We start from the raw sequence: 24,329 nt of genomic DNA, 5'->3' as shown, positions 1-24,329 counted from the left end.
CGTGGCGACACCTCACGTGTGGTTTGAACACCATTTTCATATGTGTCGTTACTCTCGTGTGCGTTTGCTTCTGCATGAGCTCATCGGGGCGTGGCGCTTTAAAAATAAAAAAAAATTTCTTATTTATTGTACTTTTCATTTTTTTTATTTTCATACTGTCTTTTTAAAAAGAATTCTTTGGGTCACTTTTATTTAAAAAAAAAAAAAAAAAAGTATTTCTATTAGAAAACAAAAGCATGTCAGGACTTCTTATATACAAGATCCGGTGTCAAGAAGACCTCAGATCTCAAATTTACACTAAAACTAAATTACATTTTTTTTTGTTTTTTTAAATGTCACTTGAAAAAAAAAAGTCTCCTTTTAAGAGCTATGGGTGAAGTGACGTTTGACGTCGCTTCCACCTTCCCATGCTATGGAGCTGAGCAGGGGCCATCTTCCCCTCAGTTGGCAAGTTGGCAGCCAGGCATCCACGGAAGAGAACGCAATCGTCTCTACCACTACCGGCAGGTCCATTAAGCTGTGGAGATGGCCAGAGCACGGCAAGGGGGAGAGGGGGGCTATCCCGTCGCAGATGAAAATGATCCTGCGGCGAATCCGCTACAGGGACCACTTTTATCCTAAAGGGAAGCACACAGCATTCCCAAAAATATATATATTTTTTTGTGTGTGCATTCAGAGCTCACTTACATTAACGTGAAAAAACACACATTAATGCAACCCACCAGTGCATAAGTTCTGAATGGTCCCCGAATACACAGCATGCAGTCACTTTCCACTAGCTAGTTAAAGGCTTTAAACAACATATTTTGGTTCAGTGTTGGTAACAACTTACTTTAACATTTTAAGTCTTTTTAATGAACATATTTTCTGCTGTTTTGCCATTTAGATCCAAGCACTCAACTACTTTGCCAGTAAAGAGACTTTGGCAATATCTAGTAAAGCAAGAAGGCATCCAGGAAACCTTTATAAGGAATATTTTCACAAAGAAAAGATCTTTGAATGAGGTAAGTTTTTAAGCTTTTGTAAACTAATTTTTTTTCTTTTATAAATAACACGTTATTACTTACCTGCTCTGTGCAGTGGTTTTGCACCGAGCGGTCCAATCCTCCTCTTCTCTGGTCCCACTGCCGGCACTCCTGACTCCTCCTCTTCAGTGTGCCACCATAAGAAGCCACTTCCTATGGTAGCACTCCTTCAGACTAGAGAGACAGACAGCACGGCTCAGCCCTGCTCCCCCTTTACAGGATTTGACTTTGAGAACTTGCAGGAAATGAGCACTTCTAAATGTATTCTGGTTATTTTTATATGGCTTTCAAATTTTCAGACTGAAACAGATCAGGGTTCTTCAGGAGGAAGAGCAAGAATAATCCACAAAGAGTCTGACATAATTACTGCATTTTCAATAAATAAGGTATGTTCAGTGCATTAATCTTCTCTTCTTGACAATGTTATTAACTCTTTGCTAATTATTTTTATTTTTTCTATAATATAACACTTTTTGTGAATCGCAAAGAATAGTAGTATAGTGAGTAAAATTTATTTAATTGTACATTACGGGACAGACTATGGCTTAAGCGGCTGTCTGCATCACATCCAGGTGATTGGACACTGGCAAACAAAGTTGTAAAGATAGCCCTAATATAACTCCACCCACTCCCAGCAAGCTTCAGTTTGAATGGACGTAGTCTCTCTTTTCTGAGAGAAGCAAACCATTTTCTTTTAAAAAAAATAATTTTTCCGTTCTTTTTTTTTTTTTATCTAGCAAGTTTACTAGCTACTATTGCAGTTTTACACCTTTCCAGATCAGTTGACTCCCCTGCTGTGCCTTGTGGGATCGCAGTTGGGCCCCGCCTAGCAGAAGATACAGGGTCTGCCTATAAAGTTGCACAGGCACTGAAAACGAAATCAGTCAGTCCCAGTTCACACCTGTGCGATTTGTTACGCTTTGGCCATCATGTGAAAATGCACGACAAGAGGAATCCCATTATAGTCTATGTTGCCTATAAACACTTTACTCATTTCATTTTAAAATACAATTAAAAAGAAAAACACTGCGCTATGATTTGTTATAAGTGAAGAATGGCCACAATAGCCAGAAAAGCAGCCAACACCAAAAACAAACAAAGTTCAACAAATAGGATAATAAAAACAGTGTAGCGCTTCAATGATAATAAACGTGATCAACATAAAAAATAATAATATGTCAAAAATCACATAAATATAAATGCCTAGAGAAAAGTCCAACATTGGGCGCTCATTCCACTATGTAGCTGGCATGGGGGTGACCGAACCGTCACAGAAAAGGAAAGTAATACACTAGGCGAATGTATTCATATGGATCTGCTTGACTGTAAACATCAGTAAAGAGTGGATAAATACTTCTTACCGGAACAGTTGGACTCACACAGTCATATGACGGTTGAGTCTAGAAAGCTTGAGGTCATAATCTGGGACCAAGGAGTATAAGGAGGGAGATCTGTTGAGCTGGTGGTGGAGCTCCAGGCGGTTGTAGGCCCAATGGTGGATCTTTACAGATGGAACGTCAAGGTAGTCAAACTCAGACGCAGCCTGTTGTACCAATACTCCAATCTCCCCCGAATGGGGAGGGAAATGATGTGAAGGTTTAAACCAAAGAAACAGAAAAAAGAAAAAAGGAAAAAAGGCTCCACATGGTGCGGGTCAAACGATATAAAAAAGTTGATTTATTAAAGTCAAAAGGTAATTGATGACTTGGTGATCACACTGGGCCCCAGTTGAAGACACATGTCGAAACGCGTCGGGCGAGCTGTTGGCACCCCACATTGCTTTTAATTTCATTTTATTTTTTATGTGATCACCAAGTCATCAATTACCTTTTGACTTTAATAAATCAACTTTTTTATATCGTTTGACCCGCACCATGTGGAGCCTTTTTTCCTTTTTTCTTTTTTCTGTTTCTTTGGTTTAAACCTTCACATCATTTCCCTCCCCATTCGGGGGAGATTGGAGTATTGGTACAACAGGCTGCGTCTGAGTTTGACTACCTTGACGTTCCATCTGTAAAGATCCACCATTGGGCCTACAACCGCCTGGAGCTCCACCACCAGCTCAACAGATCTCCCTCCTTATACTCCTTGGTCCCAGATTATGACCTCAAGCTTTCTAGACTCAACCGTCATATGACTGTGTGAGTCCAACTGTTCCGGTAAGAAGTATTTATCCACTCTTTACTGATGTTTACAGTCAAGCAGATCCATATGAATACATTCGCCTAGTGTATTACTTTCCTTTTCTGTGACGGTTCGGTCACCCCCATGCCAGCTACATAGTGGAATGAGCGCCCAATGTTGGACTTTTCTCTAGGCATTTATATTTATGTGATTTTTGACATATTATTATTTTTTATGTTGATCACGTTTATTATCATTGAAGCGCTACACTGTTTTTATTATCTCATTTCATTTTAGCCATGTAGACTTCAATGGGAGTGCATAAAAAAAGCATGAAAAAATGCATTGAGCACACAAAAAATGCATGGAAATGCAGATGCAAAAGTGGAACCCAAGCATCACAAGCTCCCCTGGGCACGTAGTACAACGTGAGGAGTTAGCCGCAGGGTGCTGTACATGTTCCAGATGGTGGTCCATCTCTTGGTTGGTATATTCTCGAAGGGGTCTTCAGGGACTATGTCCTGTAGGGATGGACCATGGCCCTGGACCTGTATAGCAGTCTGCAGGTGACAACACATGTTGCATTAAGTGCCAAGGTAAGCACCCGTGAGGTATCCAGTGCGTGGAACAACATTAATGGGTATCCCCATAGGGAATTCCCCCAAGGTTTACTAAATTGCCACTTTGACCCATTATGTTTTGTGCATTGTCATTGGTTGATGAAACTTCCCAGCAAATTTAGAGGTGGGCGTGTGCTCTGTAGCAGGATTAGGAAGCTGAACAATTCATCTCCTGAGTTGAACGTAAACTTTAAATACTCTCTGCCCATTTTACATTTCTTAAGATACACTGCTTTGCAACTTTTAACCTGACTTCAGATTTTAATATGGAACCCCAGTTAACAAAAAAAGCAAAAAAGTTTTAGCTAGTACTACACTTCAAGCAGAAGGGCAGGCAAACATTTGGAAAGTCTTTTGCTCTGAATTAATATGAACTGAAGCTTCTGAGCATGCTGATGCTACAGTTTCTGTTCACCAGATAAAGTGAAGAATTGGAACACAGCAGGCACAGCGTTACAGTTGGTTGATTTCTGTGTTAATGTAGTTGTAATTTTAAATGTAATCTCTCCTGTGGCTGCCCTGCAATTTAGCCATATCACATTAGTACACAGTGATATTTGCCTATTCAAACTATATTCTTGTTGGGCTGTATTCTGTAACTGCTATTTCAACCCATACCTAAAATTTTTGGGTTTTTGGTGTTTTTTTGTGTTTAAGATGCTGGAGGGGTAAATCACAGTAGTTTGTCTCTGTGCTGTGCTAAAGCCCATTAGACTCTGCCTATAACTGAAATTTTACTTTTAAGCTCCGTTTTTATATTTTTCTGGGGGGGGATAAAATGTTTTTAGTTGTGCAGCAAATACATAAAGACACTTTGATGTTTAAGGGAATACAAAAGTGCTGTCTGAACTCTCCATGAAGTTCTCCATGAAGTTCAAGTCTTAATATTTATGATTATTCACGCAAATAAAAATCTTTAACAGACAAAAGTAAATGTAATTCATCCATTTTTTTAGGGAAGGACCTAGTCTTTCAGGTGTATTTCTACTGTGCTCATGTTTCCTGTGCTATAATACATTTTGTTTCTTGGAATGAGCAGTTTACTTCTTAATCTTAAATGTGTGCAATTTCTTTACTTCAAGGCCAACAGAAACTGCATTGCTATTGCTTCTAGCCACGATATCCAGGAACTTGATGTGTCTGCAATTCTGGCTACCCAGATTTACTCCTGGATTGATGAGGACTTTGAAACTGAAAATAAAGGGTATTAATTTCTTCATTTTAATAATGATCTTCTGAATTGCTGTAAATTGTTAAAGTGGAAGTCCACTTTTAAACTTGTACCTACAGATAAGCCTATGTTAAGACTTACCTATGGGTACAGTGAATATCTCCTAAACTCATTCTGTTTACGAGACATTTACACAGCGTGCAGCCAGAGACTTCACCAACACATGCCATATATACAACCTGAATCCCCAAACCCAGTACAAAGACGGGGGAAGATAGAAGCGCCGGGGAATTATCAGCGCTGTGCTGGTCATAATGTGCTATGCAGCCCATACTAGAACATTCTGACCTTATCCTGCAGGGGGCCACATTTTTTTTTTTTTCCTTTCGTTTTACTACCCCTTTAAGTACATATAATTGAATTGTATAGTGTTTATACTTGACACATAATAAAGAAGGAATAACAATTACTTAAATTGCAAAACAGTATGCGCCAGTCTAGGATTGACACAACTGTAGTCATATTTATATATGTGTAGTAAGTTTGATTTCAGGCAGGGGTCAAAATTAGACATTTGACCATTCAGAACAGTCTTACGCACATAACGCAACAACAGAATGGCAAGAAAACTAATTCTGTGGTGTTTAGCCAAATCATTCAGCTCAGTTTGATAAGCTGTAGAAGAGCACCATGACATGACTCCATTCTCAAAATACAGGGCAGCCCTGCAGTTGATCTGAAATATGAACCGATGTGAACTGATTGAGCTCCTAATGGGTAAGGCAGTCTCAGAGACATTTGGCATAAAATTAAAAATATTGTAGGTTTCAGTTCTATAATTATTAATTAATAAAATTAGTTTTGTTCATTAGACTCGTTTTTTTGTTTTTTTCTTTAAGTAAACCTATTCTACTTCTGTGAATACTTTATGCCAAGACTGGCTGCTTGATTTTCATTCATTGCACTTTGCTATGTGCTGTTGTCTTTTTACAGATCAGATGACTTTTTGGTTGTACACACACGTGATGATATCTCAGCTGCGCAGGCATCCACTCCTTACACCCACAGTAACCCAGGCACCCCTATCAACATGCCTTGGCTAGGAGGAATTCAGACTGGAAGAGGTGCATGTCTGGTAAGTATCGTCCTTTTACTGTGTGCAAATACAATATTACGTTTATTGGTACTTTTAAATATAATAGAGTCGGGTACCAGAGGCCTGGTTTTGTACATCAAAAAAGGCAGTATCATAAATGCATTGTTTATGTGAACCATTTGACTAACAATACATTTTTTTACTACAGGCAGGAAAATATATTGGTTCATCTAAAGCTTCCTGTAATTTCTTGTACTAGCTAAAAAGTGCAGTGTCACTGTTGGTATGATTGCACATCCTTAAAATTAAGTGTACAGTTTTAAACCCATACAATGATTTGAAATATGTTGTAACTATGTTCAAGGTTCTTTTTCAATACCCTGTCATGAAATGTCTTCTGTAATATTGCATAGTCATAATTATTACCATCTCTTGGTGGATATATGCAGTAATTATGTTAGTTATTTAACCACTTAAGGACCAGGCCTATTTTTCAAACTTTTTTTCTAGAAAATTACTTAGAACCCCTAAACATTATATATATTTTTTTTCAAACACCCTAGAGAATAAAATGGCAGTCGTTGTAATACTTTATCACACCGTATTTGCGCAGCTGTCTTACGAATGCAATTTTTGGGGAAAAAATACACTTTTTGTGAATAAAAAAAAACCCAGAAGTGTTAGCCCAATTTTTTTCTAAATTGTGAAAGATAATTTTACGCCGAGTAAATTGATACCCGGTGTGTCATGCTTCAAAATTGTGCCCGCACGTTTAAGCATTTCTACAGGTTACCAGTTTTAAGTTAGAGGAGGTCGAATGCTAGAATTATTGCTCTCGCTCTAACGATCGCGGCGAAACCTCACATGTGTGGTTTACATATGTGGGTGCAACTTGCATATGTGTTCGATCTGAACGCGAGCACAGGGGGATGGGGTACTTTACATTTTTTTTGATTTATTTTACTTTTTATTTTTTTAGTTTTACAAGGTCTTTAAAAAAAAAACAAAAAAAACACCTTCTTATTCTTATTACAAGGAATGTTTTTAATGTGAGATCTGGGGTCAAAAAGACTTCAGATCTAACATTTAGACTTAGAAGAAGTCAACGCAGATGGGTTGCAAAGGTACCCTGCAAAGGTAAAGCATAATGGGCTACTATGCATCGGATAGTAGCCCATTATGTGTAACTTACCTGACACAGGAGCCAGTGATGTCAACGCTGTCCCCTCTTCCACAAAGCATCAATCTTCCTTCTGGGTATTTCTGCTCCAGCGCCATAAGTGGCTGGAGCAGCGATGACGGCGCATGCGCACGGTAGCCGTCAGTGACAGAATGTTAGCCTTCACTAACGGCATGCTCAGTACACTTACGGCACATGCGCCATAGACATCGTGCCCAGTTTTTGTAAAATGTCTAAACTGGCCGCCCTCCAGCTGTTGCTAAACTACAAGTCCCATGAGGCATTGCAAGGCTGACAGTTACAAGCATAACTCCCATGGGCTGAGGCATGATGGGACTTGTAGTTTTGCAACAGCTGGAGGGCCACCAGTTTGAGACCCCTGCCTTAGAAAGATTTATTGAGAAATCATGCTGGAAATTTGAGGCTCATAAAATGATGCATTTTAAAAGCAGCACTATTCCGCAAAGGTCCCTTTATACCAGAAAAAGCACAGCAACTGTGTATGTCTTTACCAGTCAGGAGTTATTTAAAGTTTTTTTAACATCAGTATTCTGCAAGGAATACCAATTAAATTTCATGCCAAACCCTACCCTATCCCATTTAGATAAAGACATGTAATGGAAAATAAGCAGAAGAATTTGATCACCCAATAGGAAACCGTGAAAATATAAACACAAACTGAGGGCTTGAATTTCCATAATCACATAATACTTAACCCCTTTCTCCAGAGCGTATGCACTTATGCTTTCTCACAGAAGTAAATATTTTTCTGTATGGTGTCATATATGGGTAAGTGTGTTTTATGCTGAGAGTTCGGGAAAATGTTCCTCCAGGTAGCTCCTACACACAAATCCATCTAAAAATGATGCAAGGGGGAAAGATTTTTATGACCATAAATGTGTACATTTTATACAAATTCATCACTGAATTATCCCTTTTCCCCTAACAGTTGATAAAGAGAACAATTAAAGATGTTCGAAGAATGGCATCACATCCAACACTGCCTTATTGTAAGTTCATAGTGTCTGTGAGAATATTAGAAGTGAAACTAGTTTATTTTCATGTTTTGAGTTATTGTAAACTTTATGCCAATTTTGTTGATGCTACGTTCACATTTTTTGCATAGTTGCAGATCCTTACCTTCAAGAAGTTACTTCATTAGTCTGATATAAAGATAGCAACCACAAATATAATCTATAAATCTATATATGAAACTTCACATTTGCTCAGTGACTAATAGGATGCGGCCATTTAGGTAGCATTGTATAGTATTTCTGTGGCTGCCTTATTTAATATGGAGCTCATCATAGGTATTTAATAGAAAACCATGGAAACATCATATACATTTATTAAAATTGTTAAAGGAATATGACTGTTACCTAAAACACATTTCTAAGATCATTTATCCGGTATAACTTTAAATAACTTAAAAACTTTGGAAAGATCCTTTTTTTTTTAAAGGAGCAGTCAACCCAGAAGTTAATAATTCAGTTTTTAGTCGATCCTGTAGAGTTAGAGACTCTGTAACAACAAATAAATAGCAAAAGCCCTGGTAACTGTAAAAAAAAAGACTTAATACTGTTTGAGTTCTCTAATGTTGCTCTTCTAGGTCCTCCGCATCTTTCCAAAGCTGACCTCTATGTCACTGTAGGATGCAGAAGTGATGTGGTGGTCAGGGAGAGGAACTCCGGAGAGCTGCGTGGCACCTAGGAGATTAACACCCTCAGAAGTGTCAGTTTTCCAGTGGACTTTGGGTTAATGAAACCAGAGATAGGAGTGGTGTTTGATGGCACAGACACTGAGAAAGATTAGTATTTACAGCTGACTACGACAGGTTACATGTTTAATGATTTGTCACAACAGAGTTGCTTGAAAAAGATGTAATAAATCTCTCAAGGGAATCGGGGACATATAAGTTCTTGGGAATCCAAACCTGCTGTGGCTATTATGTGGACCTCCCTCACTCCCTGATAGATTTCATTTTATGTGACAGAAAAAACAAAAATGTTAATAGACTGAGTTGGAAATAAGGCAGGAGGATCTTGTCATTAAAGTGGCCATAACATATAAGATGCCAAGGACAGACTCAGCCCCTCAGGCTCCACCAGGAAGTAAAATATAACTTTTTGATGGACTGACACTTTAAAAAAGTAGGAGAATCCAGAATAACAGAATTTCTTCTTAAACAGTGTTGACTTTCATAGATTCCCTAACTGAATAATGTGCACATAATTTAAGTGTTACTAAACCCACAAGAGTAAAATCAGTCTTCTTATACTCACTTTGGAACCTAAGGGGTTAGCCCTGTGCATTGTGTAAAAATTATATTTAATCCTGTCTTATCTGATCCTCCCCTTCTACTGTCCCCGAGCCATCTCCTGCTAGTAAAGAGCCTTGGGGGCACTCTGCACAATGCTCAGTTTGGTGTATATTGCTAGAGTTTTATTTTTTATTTTTTTCTTGGGATGGTGCATGTGATTGTCACAGGGCCAATCAGCACTGTCCAGACAGAGGGCCAGGGTTCTTGCAGCCTCATAGGACAGTCGGATGAGAATGAAAACTGCTCCTAAAATCTTTAACCAGACACTGATAGAAGTCACAAGGGTGCTATATACTGCTGATGAGAGAGGGTATTTAGCAGCTTATACTTACTAAAATGATTGCATCTCCACGTTCTAGTAGCTGTGTGAGACCAGCTGTAGTGAATGCAGGGCCCTGGGTTTAGTAACACTTTAAGTGTACATGTTATTTGCATTATTTTGTTTGCATTAGATCTTACTGGTGCTCAAGATGGCAGCGTAAGAATGTTTGAATGGGGCCATGCTCAACAGATAACATGCTTCCGGGCAGGTGGGAATTCCAGGGTAACACGGATAAAGTTTAACCATCAAGGGAACAAGGTAGGTACCATCTACTGTGTATCTGTAAAAAAAAAAATATATATATATATATATATCAGAAGCCACAGGCAGAAAGCTATTGTACTTCCAGACTGAAACTGCTTCTTCCTAAATAAACTCATGGGTGGGCTACAGCTGTTGACATAAAAGTAGGAATTGTTCAAATGTAGTAAACTGCAGACACATCATTTTTCTGGCAAAAAAAGCATCTCTTATAGTAGAAATAATAAACCTAATACAGTATGTTTAGAGTTTTTCTGTAAATATACTGCAAACATTACTACTTCTACAAAATCCAACGGCCATTTGCCAATTATGATTTCCTCTCTGAATTCACATGGCGCAGAGTGGACACACTCCCTTGTACTGTAACAGGTCAAACAAAGTTGAAAACAACCGTTTCAAAGAGGAAGCAAACCCTGGTGGGTTTTACTTCCTCTTTATTTGCTTGCAAAGGTAAAGCATAATGGGCTACTATGCATCACATAGTAGCCCATTATGTGTCGCTTACCTGAAACCGAAGCCCACAATGTCTCCATTGGCACTAGCAGGGAAGGGAGAGTCCATCTTCCACCCCTCTTCCTTCAGGGGCCACAAACTCCGGCTCTGTGACTGTCTGGAGTCGTGTGACGTCACGGCATGACCCCTATTAGAAACGGCACGATGTGCCCTTTCTAAAGGGTGCATTGCCGTAGTAATTGGCGCTTGGCTTTTTAGTAAATATCTCTTAAACAGTGGAGGTTTAGGAGATATTCCAAGCACCTCGAGGTAAGCCTTAATATAGGCTTGAATAATAGAATTGCGCTAAATCTGTAAAAATAAACAAATATAAACCATAACTTGATAAATGAAACAGATTAATAATGAAACCACTCACAGATCTATATTAAGTGAGCAGGTGTATAAATGTGTTAATTTAGGCAACAGTCTCAAAGTACCAATGTGAAAAATCTGTGAATCATAAATGAAAAAATTATTATAAATAAAAAGTGAAACATATAAATAAAAATGTATTGCTCAAAGTCCAAACAGATCAAAAAATCTTTGTAACAAATTCTGAAAATGTGACATCCACCCGTGCAAAACTTAGGAAAAAATGTCCATCCACAAATGAAGATTATCCTCAGTTACTGATGAACCAAAGCTGTGTTGAATCCACCACGACTTTAGAAAGAATCCCTTCTTACCAGATGTCTGTGATCCCCTATTACAGAGGATCAGGGAGAGCATGTAATGTAGGCACAGCTTATCTCCAAAGGACTCCGAGCTCACCTGTTATCCTTCAAATCTCCTCATTGGTAATCAAGCCCATAGATGGATACCCGTGGCATGTAAAAAAATCTCCTATGCTACCAGTTCCAGCAATGTCACCTCTATATGTCTCTTGACTCACATGTTGTACTCTACATCACTTCCTGTCTGTACCTTGCATCACTTGATTAAGTGATTTTAAGGTACAGACAGGAAGTGATGTAAAATACAAGCAGGTGCTGGGACACATGTGAGTCGAGAGACGTATAGAGGTGACATTTCTGGAACTGGTAGAGGAGATTTTTTACATGCCACAGGTATCCATTTATGGGCTTGATTACCAGTGAGGAGATTTGAAAGATAACAAGTGAGCTCTAGGTCCTTTGGAGATGAGCTATGCCTACATTACATGCTCTCCCGGATCCTCTTTAATTGGGGGATCACAGATATCTGGTAAGAAGTGATTCTTTCTAAAGTGGTGGTGGATTCAACACAGCTTTGGTTCATCAGTAATTGAGGATACGCTAGTGTTTTAAGCTCACCTGGCCTTTGCAAATCTAATTTATAATACTTAAACCATTTCTGTTTACTGGTAAAATTACTTTATTCTAAAACAGTTTTTAGCAATGTGAGAAAGTGACTGGTTATCTTTTTTCCATGTGTTATGTAGTTTGGAGTTGTTGATGCCGATGGGTTTATCAGTCTGTATCAGACCAACTGGAAGTATAGTGCTGCTAGTGGAAGTCAGGCTAAGCCTTATTTGGTAAGGTTTTTGTTATATTCTGTTACTTTTTGCCATGTGTAAATCTCGGTATATGATTCTTTCTATGCATTTTCCTCTGCTTTACAGACCTGGCAGTGCCACAACAAAACCACCAATGACTTTGTGTTTATAAGTTCCTCTTCCCTAATAGCTACAGCTGGACAGTCGAGCGATAACAGGTACTTAATGTATAAAATGATTTATTAAGATGCATGCATGTCTTCATGAAAATACGTTTCAGATAACCTGTGCTTCGCTACATCTGAATCCTTTCTTTCATGAACCCCGGTACTGCCAATCAATAACCATGTCCGATGTCATATAGGAAGTGTGACCCTTACACCCTGCGTTTGCAAAACCAAAGTTTATTTTCTATCGCAGTGCTATAGTGTCTATACGAGTCCACAGAGCAACACATTCAAATTTAAAGTATTGTTGGCTGAGTCATGTTTAACTATTGTTTCATTGTGACCACAGTTTGAAGTCAATGCTTGCAATTTGTCACATGCTTATTCTGATACTCTGCAACCATGATTTTGCAGACACACAACCTATACCTAAAAGGTGTATAAATCCCTCCCGTGGAGTTATTGTGTTCTCTGCCGGTAGGGCGCGGGGAGCCATCCCTGCCAGGAGAACACCATGATTATTGCTAGCCGCTATATCCCTTGGCAGTAATCACATGCTAGAAATCCTACATGTTTGTTGTACCAAAGTCGATTGTTTGATGGACTTGGGTACAATTGGCCGGCCCATACATTAATTGAATCTTTACCAGTCCCAGCTGTACCGGCCAAGATTCAAACAGTCTTTACATTCAAGCCGGCTTTACATAGTTGGTAAGGTTGAATTATTATTCCAGTTTATCTTGTTCAACCCGCGTGCGTGTGTGTTTGTTGCTACCAATTTCCATTTCCCTGTATGTTGTGTTTTTCTGAGAAACACATCTAAAAGTTGTTTTTTAATATACTTACATTCCCACCTGACATCACTAACTGTGGAAGGGAGTCCCACATCTTCACTGCTCTAACAGTAAAGAACCATTTACACCGTTTAAAAATGAACAACCTCTTATCCAGCTTCATTATATGGCTGCATGTCTTCTCTAGGGACCTTATATTAAATAGTTTCCTCCTATAAATACAGTCAATATTTAAAGATTTATAAATTACAATCATATACTCCCTTTTTACATGTCTCTTCTCCAGGAAAAAAAAATCTTAATTTTTGTAGTTCCTCATAACTGAAGTTTTCCAGCCCAATATTCGTTTTGTAGCTCTTTTCTGGACCCTGTCCTGTTCAAGGATGCTATTCCTGAGGATTGGTGACCAAACTGGACAACATACTCTAGATGTGGCCAAACCTGAGTTTTGAAAAGTGGTAGAATTTTAGTTTTATCTGTTGGGTAAATACACAATAATAGTCTGCTAGCCTTGCTTGCTGCAGCTTGGCATTGCATGCTATTGCTGAGCCTGTGATATACTAGACTTCCCAGATTCTTTTTGCATCCTCAACTTCCCCAGAGGTTCTTTCCCTTGGAAGTAAGTTGCATGCATATTTTAGCTCCCAAGTGCATTACCTTTAAAATTTTCAATATCAAACCATCTGCCGTATAGCGTCCCACTCTTCTATTTACCTAAGTCTTCATGTAAAGTTGCTATATCCTGTTGTGAAGTTCTTGCCCTGCTTAGCTATGTATCATCCGCAAACCAGTGGTGGCTGGTGCTCAAAATTTTTGCGAGGGGGGCGCAATTTTTTTTAAAAAAAAATCTATTGCAGCCATTGTGCCCATCAAACGCTGCCAGACATCCCACTTACCCCCCAGCCCCGAATATTCATTCGCTATTATGTCACACAATTGGGTGGGATCAGGGCGCACTCTCTGCGCCCTGAGCCCACCATTTTTTTAAGCCTTTTAGAGCCTCTGGCTCTAATCAGGTGCGTCAAAAAAAATACACCCCCACCATAGGAATGCATGCATCCGGCGTCCTGAAAGGGGCCGGGGGTGGGGGGGATGTTGCAGCGCAAACCACAATGCACGGGTCACCACTGCCGAAAACACTGAGATTGAACTATTCATTCCAACTCCTTTATTTTAGGTAAGAAAAGCTCAGATCCCTGGGGCACTCCGCACAACATTGTAAACCAGTGTTTCTCAACCTTTTTTCAGTCAAGGCACCTTTTAATATTATGCACAATCCCAAGGCACCTCATTCTAAAATGGGGAAAAAAAATAAACTAATTTGATTTTCATATTGCAGCGGCATTCACACACATGAACCACCCACCATTCGAGGTGATTTATACCTCCGCCTTTACAAACTGGTACTCACTAGTATTCTAGCATTTCTCTTCTCCCTGTGTTTCTCTCCCTCTCCCAGCTAATGTGACTGCAGTGCTGACAGAGGAGCAAGGGAGGGTGCTGTGCAGGTGCCTGTTGTTCTCCTTATTAACCAATATTGTCATTGGTTGTTGGGATGGAAGTGGCTGGCCTTACAGTGCCCAAGTTTGCAATTCTGAACAATAAAAACCTGCAGCTTTGTCTAACAAAAGGCACGCATGATGCATTTTTTGGCTTGTTAATTGCCAAGACATCCCTGAAGAACCCAGAATGCACCCTGGTTGAAAGACTGCCATAAACCATTCAGAAAATATGCCATTAGGTGCTACTTCTCTGGACATGCTCCTGTAGCCAGATTTCTATGCTTGTAAATACAATATCATAAATACAGAAAGACCTTCATTTGAAATAGTGTTTTAAGGAGACTATGAAATACTACAACCACAGGCCTTCCTTTATCCAAATTACAGCTTACCTCACGTTAAAAGGTTGGTCTGGCAAGAACGGTCAGTCCGTTCTCCAGTCACCACAGCTGCTGCTCAAGTGATGCCTTGACACTGCTTCTACTCTGCTTCTACTCTGCTTCTACTCTGCTTCTACTCTGCTCCTACTCTGCTCCTACTCTGCTCCGACTCTGCTCCGACTCTGCTCTGCTCCGACTCTGCTCTGCTCCGACTCTGCTCTGCTCCGACTCTGCTCTGCTCCGACTCTGCTCTGCTCCGACTCTGCTCCTGCATTATGCAAATTCCTTCACTAAGCCACTCCCCTCCTCATGGAATGGTAAAAGGTTGGTTTGGCAAGAACGGTCTTTCATAAATACATGTTGGTTACTATTGATACAATTTTCGTTGGCAAATAAATACAATAAATGAAGCACAGAAAAAAAAAACTTGAGATTTGTATTTTGTTTATAGAAACTGATTTTATTTTATAAGTTTAATTTTGTAATTTTATATTTTGGATTGCTCATAAGAGCAGTTTATGATGCCCTTTTTATTTGTAAAATTATCTGTTTCAAAATTTTGAAGGTGTTTTTCTTTGATTCACCCTTATAGAAATGTCTGTATGTGGGATACACTGGTAGCACCTGCCAACAGTTTAGTTCATGGTAAGTTAGTTTACTATTTCTGTTAACATCAATTAATACACATATCTGTGAGTCTGATTTCAAGAATGTAATTTTATACATAGCTTGTCTTTTCGCATTTTAAAATACAGCCAACATATGAATAAGAATAACTTCTCCTCTTTTCTGAGGGATATAATGTCTGACACCAAATAATTTTGGCTAAATCTTATTTGTTATAATGAATTTTGACTGGCTGTTAAGATTCTATTATGTTGTAGATTATCCCTAGACCTGACTTAAAAACACATAAATATTCATTATTTTTTGGCTTGCGTTCCCTGATTTTCAAACTTTTATACCTATTTATGGTGGTTGCGTTGGTCCCATCAGTGCCAATTTGTGCATAGAGAATGGTGGCCTGATGCCAATAGACAGTTGGGTACATCATATGCATCTTAAATCTACACTCCCCTTCGAATTCGGGCAGCCTGAATTGCCTATAGCCTGGTTTGTGCAAAACATTACAGAATATATAACACAACATATAACAAAACCAGCAACAATTGCAGGAAATTTCAATATTGAATATTTTTTATTTTTTTTATAATTGTGCAGCTTTACCTTTTAGCTTTCCTTGTCTAAGGCTGATAATTTGGCTTTGTGCAGGATGTTCTTGCAGAAATTTGTGCCTGTTTCCCCGCCACAAAAACTTCACTGAGGATGTTGTATTTTTGTAGTCGGAAACTCCATATATCAACTAAAGGGCATGACACCATCAGCGGGCTTTGTGATGACTGTAGCAGTTGGACAGGGCTGTAAATTCTTGTAGGGACATTGTCACTGGAGTCCTTGACAGATAAAAGAAGCCAACGTGATTCAAATTGGCAGTAACCCAGCAAAATAAAAATATTGGTTATATGTGGAGTTGGCCTAAATGAATATTGGAGTTTAGTTGTACTATTGAGTAGAGCTGCATGATTAATCGTTAAAAAATTGTGATCTTTATTCAACCCCCCTCACGATCTTAATACAGCATTTCCACAAATGACGTTAAACAAGTGCAGAGCCGTCCTCTGCTCAGAGTTGTCAAAATAAACAGATGACAAATGTTTATCAACAGTGCTGAGATAAAAGAACCAAGAATTACATGGTTTCTCTATGTCAAAGGGATGAACTTCGGTCTACAAATGAGGGCAGTTTAACCACTTAAAGGCTTGTTGCTTACAAGTTAACCACTTAAGGACAGAGTCTCGTTTTGAGATTTGGCGTTTACAAATTAAAACCATTTTTTTTCCTAGAAAATTATTTAGAAAAAAATATATATAATGTTTGGGGGTTCTAAGTAATTGTCTAGGCAAGACGGCAAGTGGTTAAAAATCAGTATTTTTTTGCTCGAAAATAATATATAGTATAATTTTATTTTATTTTTTTTTATTTTTATTTTTTTAAAGCAGAGACCTAAAGCAGAGAATAAAATGGTGGTCATTGCAATATTTTGTCACACTGTAGTTGCGCAGAGGTCTTTCAAAAGAAAAACAGTACAGTTACTCCAATTTTTTTGTATAATGTGAAAAAATGATGTTACGCCGAGAATCGTGATCTTTATTTTAAGTAAAAAAAAAAAAATGTGATTCTCATTTTATCCAGAATCGTACAGCTCTACTATCGAGCTACAGATAGTAAGCCATGATGCATGAGAACCCTGTATCAGTCCAACCGTACAGGGTGCCAAAAATTATATGTTTTAATATATTCATGTTTTATAGGAAAATAAATTGTACATAGACAGCACACAGCCATTGGTATGAAATTATATTTCCCATATATAGTTGCAGCAGTATAGGTACTGTTAAACTGGTATTGTGAGTGTGACAATGGGGAGCATCCCCATTTTTATGAGTACTTCTCAGTTAAAAAAAAAGTTTATTATCTTTTCATCTTGATTTGCAGCATTTACTTGCCATGACAGTGGAGCAACTGTGGTTGCTTATGCACCAAAAAACCAGCTGCTAATATCTGGGGGCAGGAAAGGATTCACATGTTTGTTTGACTTGCGTCAGAGACAACAAAGGCATGTTTTCCAGAGCCATGATTCTGCTGTGAAGGCCATTGCTATAGACGCAACAGAAGAATATTTCATTACAGGATCTGCAGAAGGAAACATTAAGGTAAGTGTCTGTTTCTTTAAGGTTTTTAATATCTACAAAATCTTTCTTGATCCTAAAGAAGTACCAGGCATCAATCGCATTTTTCTGTTGAGGCCAAAAGCATAAAAATTGAATTTGCCCATAACAAAATAAAATTTTCTCCTTATCTTTAGTAACCATTCCAATTTATTTTTTTTATCTTTGCACTCCAAAAATTACACTTTGATGCCAATTTGGAAATGTTTAGCAAATCTTTCTTATGTAAGCCCCCTTGTGTCCAAAGGTTTTTTTTAGTTTTTTGTAGTATCAAAAATTATAATTTCACCAAGAATATAAATGATGCAGCGACTAACCATATCACATCAATAAGTCAATAAAAAGGAATTTAAAATTCGATGTGCCCAAATATTTGACTATGTATGGTACCACTATTGGAGTCACATTTGAGCGCTGTTGGACCTCCTATGATTTACAGGTCTAAGTGTCAGGTGAGCGTTTAAGTGGGAAAGGGCACTGAGGGAGTGGGTTTTAGCACATTGGATGAAAAACTGTGTTGAGCACAAGAAATCTGAAGGAAGAAGGTTTAGGTGGTGGAATTTTTATATATTCCAATGGTTTATTTTATGAGAAATATTTGAATATTTAAGACTGACTTGATGAAGAGTTTTTTTTTTTTTTTTTTTTTTTTTTTTTTTGAAAGCACTCATTTAAAGCGACTACTTTCTCAATTTGTTGTCTTTATTAACTAATGGACTAATTTTATTGTGTTATTGATGTGATATGGTTAAGCACTGCACAATTTGTATTGGTGATATTTTAGCTGTGGGTGAAAGGTAGAGTGTCCGAGCATTCTGACACATATTTTGATTAATAATAATACCCTCCAACACCAACAAAATGCTGCCAATACAAACAAACAAAGTACAGCATTTTTTAAAACCCCAAATGCAAAAAGATAAAGATAAATTCACGTGATCTCCCTCTGCTGGCCGTCTAATGTCAGAAGGGAATCTCGGCCCCTTCCGCTGCTCTCCTTAGATCAGGGAAGGAGAGCAGAGGGAGGTCATGTGACAGCAGAGCGGAGCTGTGCAAAAAGGTATTTATGATATTTTTTTTTTTTAACCGCCTCACGCCAATATACGTCTGCAGAAGGGCTCGTACAGGCAGAATCGCGTACCTGTACGTTGCCCTTTTAAGAGGCGGCCAGCTCAGCAAGCTCCGTGAGTCTTTTCAGTGTAAGACTGTTGACATTACTCTAGTTTTTTGTCTAGATCAAATATTTTACAGTGGCGTAGGGAATTGTCCCTTTTCAAATTTGGGTTTTGGCTGGAAGTGTTTTCTCAACCATTTTGTTTTCCCTGCAGGTCTGGAGCCTTACAAATTTCACATTGTTGCACACTTTTCTCAATGAGCATGCACGACAGTCCCTCTTCAGAAATATTGGAACAGGGGTGATGCAAATAGAGACTGGACCAGCCAACTACATCTTTTCATGTGGCGCTGATGGCACTGTCAAAATGAGAACATTACCAGATCATTTTAGCACAGTAAATGACCCCCTAAGAAACAACGTCAAATTTTTTCTTTGAATTACCATTTTGTATTGTTTAACCCCTGTGAACATTTGAGTGGTTTTACAATGCTTTGTCCTGCACTAGCACTGAAAGTGGATTAAACTTTATGAATGAAAGTGAGAGGTGGCCGACGGGTGAATTGTGCAATGCATTACAGACGTGCCACTAAGATGATGCTTTACGTAGTTTGTATTTATTTTTGTGATTTTTTTTTTTTTTTTCCTTTCTTTCTTTCTTTCTTTCTTTTGCCCTTGAAGCACTGATGCCTTAAATATGATTAACATGATCATTCATCTATTGAATGCTATGTTGCCTAAAATAGGAAAATGGATAAATATGTAAAATATGATATACATATATTCCTACATACTTGTACCGCTGCTGTTTTTCTTGATTTCTTTTTTTTTTTTTTTTTTTCTAACTTTTATCCCATTTTTAAATTTCTTTAAAAATCTGCACACTTGGAAAATATTTTATTGGTATGTGTATAAAATCTGAAATTTATGATTTAAATATAATGTTATATATACTTAAATGAAGATAAATTATATTTTAGAACAGTTTAAAGGTTATATAAAAGAGTAGATTTAGGTAAAGATTTACCTATGTTATAGTGAATTCTGGTATAAAAACAAATGGCTTTTTTTTCTTTTTTTTTTTTTTTTACTTTTTAGCATATGGTCTTTGAAGCACTTAACTATGTTAAAGTGAAGCAGCTTTACAGGTTATACGTTCATATTGTGAAGTTTATAGACTTCATATAAAGTTAACATTTTTTTGCCAAACTGTAGATTCAGTAATGATTATGACCAAATACTAAAAGCACAAGAAACTTCAACTTTTTATTGCCTCATTTGTTTTTGTTTTTGTTTTTAATTTAACATGTATATTCCTTACTACACGTGAAATACTAAATTCAATGTTTGTCATCCTACTTCCTGATATGTTATAGCTAAAAGCTTAGATTGACTCTTGTAATTAATGGTTATTGGCTAATGTAAAATGGGCATCAAAGGAATTGTATAGATTTTACCACTTTGTCTCTTGGAAATATCCTCACACAGCAGGTATTTATGAGAGAAGCAGTAGTAGGTAGCCCTCTCATGACATGTCAGAGAGCTTGTTTAGTGCGGTTGGGAGGTTGATTTCTACCATTCTGTTCCCCGAAATAGCAGCTCTACATTGTTGGGGACTGTTCAGTCTGCAAGAATGGGAGAAAGTTGTTCTTCAGAGGAAATCTAGTACCATTCACACATACCACATGCCCAATAAGCTATTTAAAGTCCCTGCAACGTTTTTTGTAAATAAGCTAACAGCCTCTTGATGTATTTATTTTCATTGGCCAAGTATGGACGTGACGTGTGTCATGACTTTAGCAATAACATATACTGTATATAGCTACAATAGGAGGACTGATGTTGAAGATGCATTTGAAGGCATATGAATGCCAATGAGTGACTTTTGTAACACTCTCAGGACTTGGGATTTTTTTCTTTTTTTTTTTTTTTTCTTTTTTTTTTTTTTATTCCACTATTTTGTAAATTGTATTTACATTGTTTGAAACACTTTGACAGCCACAAAATCCAGAATTTAAGTCTCTGAAGAGGTGCAATAACTTGAATAGCAGTTAATGTTCCACAGTAGAGGATAGCATTAGGTGTAGTTTTAACGCTACAAAACTGACCTTAACTGTGTTAATTGACTGTTTTTAAACCTACAAGTTGAATATAGATTACCACAATTATTACTAAACAATGGGAACAATCGTGTTTGGCTTTCAGAGTTTCTAATGAGCCATGAAAAATGATGTGATTTGTCATGTACTAAGTAAAACATCTTTTCAATAAAAGTAGAGACCATACAGTTTGGCTTTGATAATGTTGCCTTTGGACTCTGATGTTGTGACATTTTACCCATAATCCCCAGTGCTTGCCAAAAATGTATATTTTAGTGTGGAAAGTGTTAGCGCCTCTGTCAGTTTCCCTATTGGAGAGGTTTCCACTTACTTGCTCTTTGGACAGGAAGTTATGAGTAGCCTTAACCAGGGTGTAGACTTAAACTAAAAACAGATTTAGAACTTTTGGCCATGTTTTTATTGCGGTCTGTGCTTTTCTGTCCTGATGACAACTGCTTCCCCCTATTTCCTCTCCTTGCATAGCAGAGACAGCAATTGAGGGACAACAACTTCCCAGTGGGGAGTGACAGACTGAAATAAATGACTATAAAAAAGAAAATCTTCCATACACTATGAAAAAAAATTGTGATGGAGGAAGTTAACCACTTGCCACCCAAGCCAGTTCTGGCATTTCTCTTCTACATGTAAAAATCGTTCTAGAGAAAAGAAAATACTCAAACCCCTAAACATTATACATATTTTACATTTACATATATAAATTACATTTTGACCACCATATTTTTGGGGTGACCAGTCCCTGAACAAGCTGCAGTGTTAGCAATGTCCTTGGCATTCTGTAACATAGATGAAAGGAAAGTTCCAGATTCAAGTCCATTGTCATCCAGGCCATAAAGAAATGCTCAGATGAAAGTCCACTCCAGTTCAGCCATCATCAGGAAATCATCCACATCTTCCTTGTGCTGTAATCTCTTCTTCTGGTCTGCTTCAGGTTATCTGACTTGGTCAACTGCTTGGCCTGCTCCTGTATCAATGCAAATTTATTTTATTTTTTTAAATTACCGTTTTTCAGGAGCATCGGTTTTAATGATGCTTAAAGTGCAACAATAAAAATATAAAATTCCTTTAAATATAGTGCCCTTGGTTTGATTGTAAAGTGGCGCATCTGTAGTATGTATAAAACATGTCTTTGCAAAAAATACATTTCTAGAGAGAAAAAAAAAAGTCAAATCACATTTATGTTGACCCGCAGGTGCAATTTCCAACACCCGGCTATTGAAAAAAAGAGAGAAAACCAGCGTGGCCCCTGACCCCCTTAAACAAGAGGGCCCCCAGATCCCAGCCCCCCCCCCCCCCATGTGAATGAGTATGAGGTACATTGTACCCCTACCCATTCACCAAAAAAGTGATAAAAACACAGACCGTTTTTGACAATTTAAAAAAAAATTCTGGGGACAGGGCCACCTGGCAACATCACCTGGTAGCACCATGCCCCTGTGACGTCGGCAACCCAGATAATGGCAATGCTGGGCGGGGGGGTTGATGGAATCGGAGGCAGTGCTGGTGGGGATGGGATGAGTGGCAGTGCTAGTGGGGAGATGGGATCAGTAGCGGTGCTTGGGAGGGGGGGAAATTAGACCAGTGGCAGTGCTGAGAGTGGATGTGATCAGTGGCAGTACTGGGTGCGGATGGGATCAGTGACACTCGCTGTCACCTGTCAGTCAGTGTCCACTCAGTTCCCCCTGCCTGCATGTGAGTGAGAGGGGTCAGAGAGAGAGGTCAAAAAGGTGGGTGAAAGAGGTCAGAGAGGGGGGGTTACAGAGAAGTATTCAGAGAGAGGGAGGCGTGAGAGAAAGAGGGGGGGGTGAGAGAGGTGGGTGAGAGATGCCCAGTACCTTTCATAGGACATTTATGCTGGCCAGCAGCGTGCAGGGCCCATTCTCCTTCTCCTTCTGGTCAAGGTGCGCTGCTCCTTCTAGCGGATTCATAGACCGTGGCTTGTACTGGTTGGATAGCAGTCCCTGGCTGCCTGAACCTGCCATGGGTACCCGATCTGCCTGTCATCTGGCTCCTGTCAGAACTGGGAGAGGAGGACGGATAACAGTCCCTCGCTGCCTGCGGGTCCCCGATCTGCCTGTCCTCTGGACCACAGTCAGAGCTGGAAAAGGAGAGGAGGGCAGAGGAATTCAGGCTTTGGGTGACGCTGCTGTCAGGTATGCTGTGCCTGCTACTCCTCACCTCTCCGGTGATCAGAGAGCTCTTCTCCCTTCCGGTCTCTCTTCACCCTGCTCCTGCTGCCACTGGTTCAAGGCTTCCCTTGAGAAGGGGCTCAAGAGGCAGCTGCTTTGGGCTTCTCAACAATGACTGGGCCCTGGGCAGCTGCACCTTTTGCCCTGTTTTAAAGACGGCCCTGTCAGTAGTATACTTCCAGTCCTAGCATGACAAAACTTAGTTATAATACAGTATCACAACAGAAATCTGATTCTTCATAATATAGAGGTATGTGTCTCGCTCGTCCTCGGAGATGACAGGGAATAATGTAATTGATAATGGCAAAAGAAAACGGAGAGCACAGAAAGTTATCGGTTCACAAGATTTCTTACAAGAGCAAGAGAAATGTTTTTGAACCTATCAAACAAATATAGCAAAACTCTTTAATGGTATATTTAACAGACCAAATGAAACCAAATGTTATATTTTTATTTTTTGGATTAGATACACTTTAATAGAACTGTAAAGAGCAAATAGTCTGACTGCTGGAGAACATGACTAGCATTTAAACTGCAGTTCTTTTAGAGAAATATGCAGAAAACATCCTAAATGACAAAAAAACTACAAAAATTTAAAGCTGGATGCCTCAAGGTACACTAGATTACCAAAAGTATTGGGATGCTTGCCTTTACATGCACATGAATTGTAATGGCATCCCACTCATAGTCCATATAGTTCAATATTAAGTTGGTAAAGAAAAAAGTTGTTATAGGACTGCCCGCTAGTGAACAATCAATCATTCAATAATAAACTCCTGTGCTATAAACCTTGAAAAATGCATAAACACATATTCGGTAAATAAAGTCTTAACAGTCCACACAAGTGCTCTAGTGTATCTTCAAATTATGATATGTACTCCACCATATAACAAGAGTGCTCCATCACCAGGTGAAATACTCGCTCATCTCAGGACAAGACTCTCAAAAGGGCCAACACAGCATAATGGTAATCAATCCTGTATACCAGATCGTGGGTCTGCTCGCTTCCTCCTCTGATGATAGAACTTCCCCAGCTAGGATGACTCCACGGAACTCTCAGGATAAAGAAAACAATCTTCAATAGTGCAGTATTGCGGTTAAAATTCATGAGAATACCAGCCAAGCTTAAAGAGGTTGTAAACCTCAGGGGAAAAAAAAAAAAACTCGCAAGACAAAGGCATCACAT

General features: G+C 38.7%; 1 protein-coding gene across 2 annotated transcripts in view; it reads left to right on the top strand.

Annotated features, from left to right (window-relative positions):
- The window catches only part of DMXL1 (Dmx like 1), a 217,247-nt gene extending 196,108 nt beyond the window's left edge, over nt 1-21,139 (top strand). For both annotated transcript variants that reach the window (XM_077462223.1, XM_077462224.1), the window contains 11 exons: nt 887-1,004; nt 1,325-1,411; nt 4,852-4,973; nt 5,934-6,075; nt 8,166-8,226; nt 9,989-10,116; nt 12,038-12,130; nt 12,218-12,309; nt 15,527-15,579; nt 17,491-17,708; nt 19,052-21,139. In XM_077462223.1, coding sequence (XP_077318349.1) covers nt 887-1,004; nt 1,325-1,411; nt 4,852-4,973; nt 5,934-6,075; nt 8,166-8,226; nt 9,989-10,116; nt 12,038-12,130; nt 12,218-12,309; nt 15,527-15,579; nt 17,491-17,708; nt 19,052-19,276 — 1,339 coding nt within the window. In that variant the 3' untranslated portion in view covers nt 19,277-21,139. The remainder of the gene's footprint in view (nt 1-886; nt 1,005-1,324; nt 1,412-4,851; nt 4,974-5,933; nt 6,076-8,165; nt 8,227-9,988; nt 10,117-12,037; nt 12,131-12,217; nt 12,310-15,526; nt 15,580-17,490; nt 17,709-19,051) is intronic.
- Nucleotides 21,140-24,329: the final 3,190 nt, after the last annotated feature.

This window comes from Lithobates pipiens, unplaced genomic scaffold (assembly GCF_037356315.1).
Source record: "Lithobates pipiens isolate NorthernLeopardFrog02 unplaced genomic scaffold, aLitPip1_a1.2 Scaffold_3, whole genome shotgun sequence".
Lineage (NCBI taxonomy): Eukaryota > Metazoa > Chordata > Amphibia > Anura > Ranidae > Lithobates > Lithobates pipiens.
This window is presented reverse-complemented; position numbering and strand designations above follow the sequence as displayed.